General features: G+C 37.5%; 1 protein-coding gene across 2 annotated transcripts in view; it reads right to left on the reverse strand.

The window, feature by feature from the left end:
* LOC139765122 (uncharacterized) overlaps window positions 1-12,621 on the reverse strand; it is an 804,219-nt gene that overhangs the window by 18,378 nt on the left and 773,220 nt on the right. For both annotated transcript variants that reach the window (XM_071692312.1, XM_071692311.1), the window contains 6 exons: window positions 9,753-9,862; window positions 8,807-9,037; window positions 7,123-7,288; window positions 3,947-4,079; window positions 3,389-3,536; window positions 1,188-1,305 (listed from right to left, as the gene is read on the reverse strand). In XM_071692312.1, coding sequence (XP_071548413.1) covers window positions 1,188-1,305; window positions 3,389-3,536; window positions 3,947-4,079; window positions 7,123-7,288; window positions 8,807-9,037; window positions 9,753-9,862 — 906 coding nt within the window. The remainder of the gene's footprint in view (window positions 1-1,187; window positions 1,306-3,388; window positions 3,537-3,946; window positions 4,080-7,122; window positions 7,289-8,806; window positions 9,038-9,752; window positions 9,863-12,621) is intronic.

Genomic DNA, 12,621 nt, shown 5'->3' on the forward strand with positions numbered 1-12,621 from the left:
GGCCCAACCCACCCCCATACACATGTATATACATACGTCCATACACGCAAATATACATACCTACACAGCTTTCCATGGTTTACCCCAGACGCTTCACATGCCCTGATTCAATCCACTGACAGCACGTCAACCCCGGTATACCACATCGCTCCAATTCATTCTATTCCTTGCCCTCCTTTCACCCTCCTGCATGTTCAGGCCCCGATCACACAAAATCTTTTTCACTCCATCTTTCCACCTCCAATTTGGTCTCCCTCTTCTCCTATTTCCCTCCACCTCCGACACATATATCCTCTTGGTCAATCTTTCCTCACTCATTCTCTCCATGTGCCCAAACCATTTCAAAACACCCTCTTCTGCTCTCTCAACCACGCTCTTTTTATTTCCACACATCTCTCTTACCCTTATGTTACTTACTCGATCAAACCACCTCACACCACACATTGTCCTCAAACATCTCATTTCCAGCACATCCATCCTCCTGCACACCACTCTATCCATAGCCCACGCCTCGCAACCATACAACATTGTTGGAACCACTATTCCTTCAAACATACCCATTTTTGCTTTCCGAGATAACGTTCTCAACTTCCACACATTCTTCAAGGCTCCCAGAATTTTCGCCCCCTCCCCCATCCTATGATCCACTTCCGCTTCCATGGTTCTATCCGCTGCCAGATCCACTCCCAGATATCTAAAACACTTTACTTCCTCCAGTTTTTCTCCATTCAAACTCACCTCCCAATTGACTTGAACCTCAACCCTACTGTACCTAATAACCTTGCTCTTATAAAAGAAAGAAAGAATAGTAATAATAATAGGCAACAAATTGGGGAGAAATAATTTGGTTTCAGGTGCGGCAGATGATGTTTGCTTTAAAGAATGTGTTAGAAATACTTGGAAAACAGAAGGATTTGCATGTGGCATTTATAGATCTGGAGAAAGCATTTGGTAGGTTGACAGAGATGCTTAGTTGCAGGTCGGTGCATTACACATGACAGCTAGAAAACAGATATGATGGATGCGGCCTTTCTTCTTCTGTTCCTGGAGTTACCTTGCTAACACAGGAAATGGCAGTCAAGTATGAAGAAACTAATAACATATAGCAAGCAAACTATTACTCAGACTATAACTGTCTGAAATAATGTTAAGTAAAAGACAGGAAAAAAGAATAGTTGTATTCTCACTTGCATGAGGTCCTGAAGAGACAGTTCCTTGCGCATGTTCTTGGTGGCGGGAGGAAGGCGTGCTACATCAAGCTTCATAATGTTTTCCAATGCAAGTCGCAAGAGACCAAGACTTTTCCTGAGCAAAGGATATCAAATGTGTATCAGAAAATAATCATGCACTATTACAAATTGCTCACAGAGTTGTTAAAATTTATAAACAGAGGCACACCATCTCTTATTTTTCCTGTCTTGGCAAGGCAGCACCAGGAAATGTCTTTAAAAAAATCCTCACTTTATCCCTTCTGTTTCTCCTTGAACTCTTACAAAAAGATAATGCAGGAAGGACGGTCTACAACTCCCTGTGCTCACTCATTTCAATCACTCTTCTACATGGTCATTTCTCCTCAAGGGCTCAGCTTCTGTTCTTGATGCTACCTTGCTATTAGAGGAAAGGTTTGCTAGTGTGAAAAAATTAGATACCTATATAAACAAGCATATTTCATACTTATTTTCCAATTGTCAAATAAACAAGGTAGCACCATGAACAAATGAAGAATGACCTCATTTACTCACATCCACTGTCTACGTGTCATACACAATGTACCAAAACCAAAACCCCCTATCCACATCCAAGCTACACAGACTTTTCATGCTTTCCCTTGACTGCTTCATGTACCCTCCTTAGGCACACCAACAGTCACCCCTTGTATACAAAATTGCTACAATTCTTTCTATCCCATGTATATACCACACCTTCCTGCATGTTTAGGTCCTGAAAATTCAAAGCATCTTTCACTCCATTTTTTCCATCTTATCTTTGGTCTTCTCTTGTATTTTCACCTCCACTCATCCTCTCTACATGTTCAAACCATTTCAGCATATGCTCTTCAGCTCTCTCAAACATACACCACTTACAACCACACCTCAATTGTATCCCATCAATCTTTGCTTGATCAACCCAACATACACCCATGTTTGTCCACAAACAATTCATATTCAAAACATCTTCCCTCTTTCATAATACCAACTCACATACTGTACATACAGCATCACTGGGACTACAACACCATCAAACACACTAATCTTTGCTCTCAAAGATAGTATCCTCTCTTTCCACACTCTTCAATGCATCCAACACATTCATCCCCTCTTGGACCCTATGGTTCATCTCCCATAGTTCCATCTATAGCAATGTCCACTCCCAGGTATCTAACACACTCTACTTGTTCCATGTTCTCTCCATTCAAACCCACAGTGAAATCAACCTGTTTTTCTCCTCTGCTAAACTTTCTACCTTATTTTTATTCACATTAACTCCAAATTTCCCCCTTTCACACAATTTCCCAAAGAAACTCAGACACCAGCTTCTACAATTTCTCATTCAAGTCTGCTACCAGAGAATTGTCATCTGTTAACAGCAACTGGCTCACCTCCCATGCTCCCAACCCCCAACAGACTGTAGACCTACTCACCTGTTCAAGATCCTCGCATTCATTTCCCTGAGCCCAATCCATAACCAAATTAAACAACCATGGTGATATCACATATCCTTGCATGGATCAACCTTCATCTGGAGATACTCATCCTCCTCCCTTCCTACTCAAACACATGCCTTACTTTCTCAACAATAATGTCTCTCTGCCTCCAGTAGCTTTCCTCCCATCATATATTCATAGTACCTTCTACAAAGCATCTTTTGTTAATCCCCACAGAAACCAACTATCACCATCTTAATCCCCCCCCCAAAAAATAATCCAACTTGCACTATAACCATCACAAATAACAAGGTCAACTTGTACTTGTTGGTAGTTGGACCTAAATAGCAGCAAGTGCTAAATTTGCAAATCAGTTATATGGATGGATGGTAATACAAAAAATCTACCTTACACTGAGCAATCCTACACATCCTAGTTTTCATGAGCTTTAGGAATCTATAGTGAACATAGTAACACTTACTATTTTGAGCTAAAAGTGTGTTCTATATGGCCTTTGTGGTGAAACTTTAGGCAACTCAGTGAAATGTCACTCCTCAAAGCATAGAAAAAAAAGAAAAGACGAATGTAACATTAACTTTCTATTCTGACAAAAAGCTTCCCAAATAAGAATAAAAAACAAAAAGGAGCTTATTTCAACTACTGAGTTTTCTGTTCTGAACAGTTAACTGGGGAAGTTCAATCCATGAATATAAGATTTCTTTCTTAACTGACTCCTTCTCTTACCAAAGTGGATCATCTTCAGTGACAGAGAAGACAAAGTGTGTCATGTAGTAAATGTTGGCTACTAGTTGAGAGCACTGAGCCTGTACAACAACCGTTGTCAGCAGAGCTACCACCTCTTCTGTGCTAAGGGCCAACTCTGGTTCTCCTTCTGTAGCAATGTTAAAGGAAAGCAAAATCTTATAACTAATACATCATATTCTTTTGCACTTTATAAATTAAGAATAAACTTTTAAACATTCTAAACATTTAGGTTATTAAACCAGATTAACAGTGTACACAATAAACAGTTCTCTGAAAGATGTATGGATAAAACAATCAGACGCCATAACATGAAATTAAGCAATAAACTTGTTTAAAAGATGTAAAGTACTTCTAAAGAATAAGTGATGGATAAATGGAACAGACTGAATGAGGAAATAACTGAATGCGGGCAACTTGCAAAAGTTTAAAAAGACACAATAGTTGAAAAGGTTCAAGAGATGGAGCACTACAAGGGTAAAACTTCCTCCCTGTATAGTTCAAGTAGGTAAATACATACACAAACATTTACATTTATACCTTGATCTTTGTACTGGTGTAGAGTAACTCGAGCTTCTTTAGCCTGAGCTTGGATGAGGTCAATAGACGAGTTGACACATTGTAAACGCCCTACAGCACTTTCAACACTAGCAAGGGAGGCCAATTCTACAACCTGTGAATCAAATATCAAAAGATAGTTTTGATTCTAGTGTCTGTTTTTTATAATGCATGCCAACCCATAAGATACCAACATATAAAGAAAATTAAAATTAATGTTCCATGCAAAATTAAAATTAATGTTCCATGCTGTATTCCATTCTTTCTTAACAGCATACCCAGAATATAAAGCAGTCTTAGAATCTACATCAGAAGGATGCACAACTGTCCCAAGTTGACAGAATTTCAAGCACCCCTCTTTGTGATGGTTCCTGACCATGATGCATCAATGGGCCGCCCAGGGTCGAGCGCATAGGTTTGCATTCTGGTTGCAGCAGTTGGTCCACAGTCAACTCAAATATTCATCCACCCCTAGGAGTTGGTCGATAAAGTGGGTACCTGGCTTAGGCTAGGGTATACGTATATAGAGCATTAATGGGATGGCCTTGATTAGGGCCTCTGTTACCCATGTCTCAGCTAAAAAACAAATAAAAAATAAAAAAATTCATTCAGTTGATTATTACAAAGTATATCATAATCAAGTTCCTTCACATTCACAGAATTATACTATATTTTATAACATACACAACAAATGTACAAAATATAGCAATAAAAGCAATATGGTCAGGTTTAGGAGTATCAAGAGACAGGTTAATTGGAGTGTGAGTCTGAATGGAGGAAGTAAATCATCTTAGATACATAGGAGAGGACATGGAGAGAATGGAACCTTGGAAGCTGAGGTGAGTCACTGGGAGGATTAGGGGGGAAAAGGTCGTATCAGCAATGAGGAATGTGGTGAGAGAGGTCACTATCTAGGAAGGTGAACATAGTTATGTCTGAAGGAACGGCAGTTCCAACAGTGTTATATGGATGCTAATCATAGGCTACAGATGAGAATGTAGAGGAGAGGGTGAATGTGTTCGAAATGAAATGTCTTTAAGACATTACGTGGTGATAGGAGGATTGATCAAGTAATTATATATAAGTAAGAGAGTGGTGTCATAATGAGATGAATATGGTTAACAAACTGAATATGGTGTACTGAAATGGTTTGGGCATTTGGAAAGAATGAGTAAGGAAAGGTTGACATAGAGGATATATGTGTCAGAAGTCAATAGGAAAAGGAGGAGCAAACTGAAAGCCACAGAAAGGTCTGTAGGGTCTTGCTGCAGAGAGGCGGCTGTGGTTTCAGCGCATTACACAAGACTGCTACAGAATGGCTGTGAGTGAATGTGGCCTTTTCTTTATCAGTTCCTGATGCTGCCTCATCAATGCAGGAAATGGCAAACATGTATGAAAGAAATATATATATATATAAATTTTCATTACTATCATTATACCTGATCCCCGCTTTCCATGTCAGCGAGGTAACACCAGGAAACAGATGAAGAAAGACCCATCCACTCATATACACAAATATACACAAAAATGCACATGTGTGCGAGGTAGCGCCAGGAAAACAGACAAAAAAAGGCCTCATTCGTTCACACTCAGTCTCTAGCTGTCATGTGTAATGCACTGAAACCACAGCTCCCTATCCACATCCAGGCCCCACAGACCTTTCCATGGTTTACGCCCAGAAGTTTCACATGCCCTGGTTCAGTCTACTGACAGCATGTTGATCCTGGTATAAAACACTATTCCAATTCACTCTATTCCTTACATGCCTCTTACCCTTCTGAATGCTCAGGCCCCAATCACTTGAAATCTTTTTCACTCCATCCTTTCAATTTGGTCTACTGCTTCTCATACTCTCCACCTCTGACACATATATCCTCTTCATCTGCCTTAATCTTTTTAAGGATTTCCTTTACTCAGAAAATACTCTACTGTAATTTACCAAAACAGGAAACAAATGAAAATAAACGATATCACCATAACACTATTGAGCAGGAGTTGGGTTAGCTGTCTGGTGCGAAGTTAGACTCAAATTAACTTGTTATTACGCAGTTTTTCTTATTTTCTTCTACAATATGGTATATGTTCTCTGTATTTGCGGTAGATTAATGCAACAATTGACGTTTTTTTCGTAAACAAGCATTCACTTGAAATAGAAAATCTGTTAATTGCTTGACCAAGGTAAACCTGGGTTCTTTAGGGTTATAATACCAGGCACTGGCCCAGCAGCATAATTCTATAAGAAATAATTTTATGTACTTCTTCTATATCTTCCAAGTCCACATATTACTGCTGATATAACTCCAATGGGTTAGGCTTGACATGACAAGGTCCTGTCTATACCACTTGTATGTCTAATGGAATTATCAAATACTTAAAGCTTTTAATAATGCCAGAGAAATGAAATATGGGAAATCAAATGTATTTCTGATAGAAAGAAATGTTAAAGCTGTATGGAGCATAATGAAAGGAAAATCTTTGTGGCTAAATTTTTCAAAAAGTAGTGCAAAATATGGATTAGAGTAGCTTGCAGAGTGCAGACTGCTGATGTAGATTTTCTACAAAGTGGATGTGAAATATGAGAGTGCAGAGAGAGAAGTATGCTCATAACTAAGGAGAATAAGGTAAAGGTAAAGGTAAAGGCAGTAAAGAAAAATTAGAGAAGAATGACCAAAAAACTGTATTCAAGTGAGCTTAGTGGATGAGTGTTATCAAAAAAGGATACAGACAAGGCAAAAGTACAAAATGAATGATATTGAAGAGAATTCAACAAAAAAAAAAATGTATTGTAAGGGTACTGTATAAGCTACTGAAACGTTATGTATAAAAAATGATGATTAGTTGTGTTGCCATTAAAATGAAGAAAGCAGAATGACATTTTCTATTTGCATTATCAGTAAGGAAGTTATGAACATAACAGGAATGTTATAAACATAAATGCTGAGGGGAAAAAAAACAAAACTGCATGCAGAAAGTCAGCTGAACAAGAAAAGGAGTACAATACTGAAACTGTGGTGACAGGACAAACAAGGTGTACAGTGAAGAGAAGGTTAATCAGAATGTGAAAAAACATGTACAGACAGGATGTCTGGAGAAGATTCTATATGGCCTTGCTGCTGTACAGTGGAAAATTGTGTTTCAGATATAGATAGATAACTTACAGCAGCTGGAAGGGGAGTGTAGTAATTAGCTGGGACACCAAGCTGAAGAGCAGAGAGGTTAGCATGGCGCAGATGAGACAACCTTGTCTTGACCAGTTGATCAACTACTTGACATCGCTCACACACTAGCCACCACAACATCTCATGCAGTCGACCCAACACATAGCTGAGATAAAGTAAGGAGCTCTCGTTGATTAGACATTCAGCAAAAATGGGAAACAAACAATGAAAGTTAGCAGGCAGACTTCAGTTCATAAATGAATGAAGCATAATGGTGAAAGTGTTGCCTGAGCCAACACGTTGTCTAGTAAAAAATGTCAAGAAACTTCTCCATGAACTTCAAATAAAGTTTGTGGATACTATGCTAAATAAGACCGAACAGATATACTGTGATATCTCCCAAACCCACAAATTCTGAAAGCCAGAACCTCCATAATTAACACATTTTGAAGATCTGCCAGGTGTCTGAGTTATGCTGGTGGAAAGTTAATTCAGGTTATGCAAATTTTGTCAAAGTAGATGCATCAATCTTGCATAAATTGTCTTTCAGAAAACTAAGCAATGATTGGCTGATAATCATAAGCAAGCACATTATTGGCCAAAAAGTAAACAAATGTGTTTAATTGTATGTGGATCACCTGTATCTTTACCAGGAAATTATATGAAATTTAGAGTACTTTTCATGTTATGTACAATGTCCATACAATATAGAAGTGTAGCTTACCAACAAAATCATTGGTGAGGATGAAAAGCCCTATCTTCCAAAATTGGGGATGAAACCCTATATAAAAGAAAAGAAATCTTCAGTTCCAGGTTTGTACAGTTCTGTATTCTATACTTTTTTCAATAATGTACCATCCATATCTTCTGTTTTCTATGCTATTTGTACTTATAGGTCAAAAAGAAATGTGGGTGTCAAGTATGTTCCTGATCCTATCATTATTCTATAGTCAAAATAGACTACTAAAATATACTATAAAGTAAGATAAAAAGATCCCCCCCACCAGGAACGGAGAATGAAAAAAGAAAAAAGATTGTGGGAAAGCAGTGCAAAATTCCAAAACTTTTCCATAAATTTATTACAACTTGTATAAAAAATGGGTAGATAGATAAGTCTTGTTCTACCCCCAGCTGACCACCCAACAATTGACTCCTGATGAATCTTATAGATGAGTTGGATTTTCACCACCTTGTCCATAATACAGTAATCTTCAGAGATTCTCTGTTCCTTGTTGCATTATCACTACCGAATTCCTTGCAGCAAACAAAATAAATCCCAAGATTCAATGATCATTTTTCTGCACTGGTCACATTATTACACTGCCAGTATGTTCTTTAAGCAGAGGAAGGTAACATGTTGCAGTACAAAAAGTTAAAAGTTCTAAAAAATTGAAATAAACATCGTTCTATGGTTACTTGAGCACAACTTATCTACTACCTGTATGTACATCACCTAAAGTTCAAATAATAAGCAACAAAATGTTTGAATAAAAAAAAACTGAAATTGTCTCCTTTTCTCCAGTATGTTCTCCTCTATCCAGGGCCAACAAACATCAGGGAATGAGTATTTACCAAGCCCTCTTCTACATTAACTAGAAAACAACAGTGCAAGCTATCAACACCCATGTTATTAATACACAGAGTTCACTCTTCTGCATTTGAATACATGTTTACAAATACTTACTAGTCAAGTGCCCTGAATAGCAAGTCCTGGAAGTTGGTGTCTGTCTGGAGAATAGGGGAATGTTTCTTGAGAAGGGTCTCCCAACACTGAATAAGCACATCTTGTAGAACATTCTGCATTTGATCTACATCACTGGATGGGTGAATGTGTTCAGATGCTTCCATCACTTTCTTGTCAATCTCCGAAAGTAGGGTGCGGTGACAATGAAACTTGTATAAGAATCTTTCTGCTCTGAAAAAAAATTGAACAGAAAGGATCATGAATACAGTGTGCATACTTCCTGTGTAAATGCCTGATCAACATTACCAGACTCTGCCTGCATGCAGTCTTGTTGAGAAAAATTCACCTTCAGCAAGTTTGTATCATCAACAGATATTCAGCAGGCTGTTCATACCACACATACAGCTAAAAGTAGAATAAGCTTCTCAAATTTGGTCACAGTACCTAAAGAAGCACAAAGAGCTAACTGAGAAGGTCCAGAGGAAAGCAACAAATATGGTACCAAAATTACAGAACCAAGTTCTAGGGAAAGGCAAGAGGACTTAAATTTACCCATCTCAGAAAAGACCTGATCATAACCTTGAATGAGTTTTACATCAGAATGATGATGCAAACAACGAACACATCTTTGAGGGATGCAGGGATTGAACAACTAGAGGACATAACATGAAATTAAGGAAGAAAGTGATGAGAAAGACATGAAAAAGAACTAATAATGTATAAGAAAGGAATGAACAGTACAAAATTAATGAAGCCATGGTTCATAAACGAGTCTAAGAAGTTGTATGGCAGTAGACATGTTCAAGAACTGAGGCCCAATGAGAGTAGAATTCCCACCCTGTACAGGACAAATAGATAATTACATATGATACGAAATATGACTGGGTGATAATGATAAGCAAGGTGCACAAAGAAAAAGGATAAATCTATGGGCTGGTCAACCTACTGAGCAAATGAGGTTATTGTTGTTGATAGAAGCTGATTAGACACTTCAGCATCTTGGTCCTGTGCAGTATTGAGCAACTTGTCTAGTAGCAATAAATGGATAACTTTGTCCTGAAAGAAATTAAGCAAAGATGAACACATTCTTTAACTCACATTTATGACTTCAACATGTGCTAAGGGGACCTAGACACCTCCTTCTCCAAACTTTGTAGCCACTGTGCAATTACATATATCTATGTTAGAAATTTAGCAAGCAGCACATGAAATTTGCATAACAATACTTCAAAGTGGTTTAGATACAGCATATACATATCTATTTCCCTTTGGATCTATCACATAAATTAATGCAAAATAATACTGTGAACCCTTGGCAAGTGAGGTGATCAAGGTACAATAGAAAGAAAATAAGATTACCGGGATAACATGAAGACATGGTAAATAAAAGAATGTAGATTACCTGGTTTATGATACTCATATATGTATTATCACAAGATGACTGGATTATATAAGAAAAAATACACATATGCTCATCTCTTCTATTTTCACTTTGCTTTGTATAGTCACATGTATACAGGAGTCTTCGTACGAAAGTAATACCATCTGGATTTAGGGGTGTGAAAGTAATTTAAAAAAACCAACTTAAATTTTCCATGTCAAGCTATATACCTATCCTTTTTCAGGCTTTGTCTTCATACTTTCTTCTTTGCCTCCTTTCTCTTTTCCTTTCATATTTTTTCTCACTGAAGTCTTAGTCTTGATGAAGATTCTCAAAAAATAGACTGGTGTGTCTCACAGAGATTCAACAAACATAATTCTTATATTTTACTGCTTTCCTACTCTTTCTTCATCCACCTGGCTTTCTTTATCTGCTGCAAGCTTAAATATTTAAATTCTTTTGCATTACAGGTATGTGAACAGGAGAACAATGCCTCATTTGTGAGAGGCTACCTTAAAAAATATTCATAGCATTTGCTCTTGACATTAAATATTGCAGCTCTCAGACAATTATCAAGATTCTGTATGTGCCATCATGCTCTCAGTGCAGGAAACGGTCAATTGGTATAAAATTAGAGCAATATTAACTCTGTGCAGAGTATCCAGCATGATATGTCCATAATCCAACAAGGTATTCATATAATCTTCCAAATACTTCCATCATTGCACAACTCCAAACTCTCATCTTTGCTGGCATTCATCTTACCTATACACTTCCTCACTCTATCCCTCCATCTTACTTTCAGTCTACCTCCTCCTCTTCTTTCTCTTTTCCTTGCCTTAATTACTTCCAGCCTCAGGAGTCCCTTTTATCTTTATGTATCTCCTGCAGCAGTCAGGAAGCCAGTCACATCCAATGGGCCAAACTTTACCAGACTTTATGACCATTGGTCATCAAGTGTAGTAATAGTAATGTTGTGTGTGTGTCTCCATGTGGGGAGAGTGACAGATATCTGAGAAGTGTTTGGTATCTTCATTATGGCAGCATCATTGTATGCATGAAAGGCCCTGGAATACTATGATTTAGTGTTTGCAGTGATGAACAGATGAGTGATGTCTATTTTCCTCACTTATATATACAATATCTGCATTTACCCTCTATTCCTCCCTGTTTAACCATTTCTCTCTATATTCTGTAGCTCACTCAAACATCAATCATTCCTTGTTAAGTTCATTCTTGTAACTTTTTATCATTTAAAATATTCATCTCCTACTGCAAAAGCACCAACTAATTCATATTCTTATTCCACTTATAACCCTCTACAGTAGCTGGGTAGCAAGCAAGGTATTGAATGTCCTATACTTGTTTGCAAGACTGAGGGCTTGGGAACCTTATCTTTACCATTTTCTCCATTAAAAGGTGCAGGCAGCGTCAGATGAAAGCCACATACCTGAAATCACTTACAATAAAAGATGTAGGTTTATATGGATAAGTGGAATGTGGGAGGAATAAATGAGGAAAGAAAGAATAGAGAAATTGTAGATAGTTTTAGAAAGGAAAGGTTACACACAGGATTCTAAGAATTCAATCCATTCACGGGAGTTGGGTGCACGACACGGTACTTTTTTTCCAATTCTTGAAGTGGCCTCCTCTACAGGGCAAAATTTACAGCTATCAAAGATTGCAGTGGCATTCTATGAATTTTTTCTAGAAATTACAGCCTTAAGTTTTCCCATATACAAATAAATATTTGTGGAGATTTAAAGAAGATGCTATGAAAGACTTATGAAGGTGAGAATCAGTTGAGGAGAGTATCAAAAACTCTGGCAACAGTAAAAGTGAAAGCAAAGGGGCTACACCAAAGCATCCTTCAAAAAAGAAAAGTTTGTGAAGTACTGAAATATGTTGCAAATTGGTAATATCTGAACTCATGAGAATCTGTTCCTTCCAACATGGGAGGCCAACAAAAAAGCCTTCTTTTTTCTTTCCTATCCCTTTCCCTTCTTTAATCTGATTTACTTTTAGGAACACAGTTTGGAATTTCAAAAAGATGGTGGGTTAACCACAGTACAGTACATCACTGAGATTGTGCCTAAATACACAGTATAATCCTAATCATAGCAGGGCTCTCTCATTTCCCTAGCTTACTGGCCTTGCCCATTTGAAGAAATAGCTTTTTGAATGTTAAAATCTCAGTTTATACAAACTAGCATTCCTTCATATGCACAAAATCTGCTCCTTAAATATATTCACACTCAATTAAAAAACTTTTTACCTTTTATTTACATAATTTATTCTTTTTCCTTATTTTCCTCATATCCATAACAGATAAAACCAGTGTTAAAAAATAAATATTTCTCTCACAAAAATGTCTGAAATACAGTGCTAATAAACATCATGGGGCATCTCCTTATACATTAGACAATGTTACTTA

Source organism: Panulirus ornatus, chromosome 52, assembly GCF_036320965.1.
Source record: "Panulirus ornatus isolate Po-2019 chromosome 52, ASM3632096v1, whole genome shotgun sequence".
Lineage (NCBI taxonomy): Eukaryota > Metazoa > Arthropoda > Malacostraca > Decapoda > Palinuridae > Panulirus > Panulirus ornatus.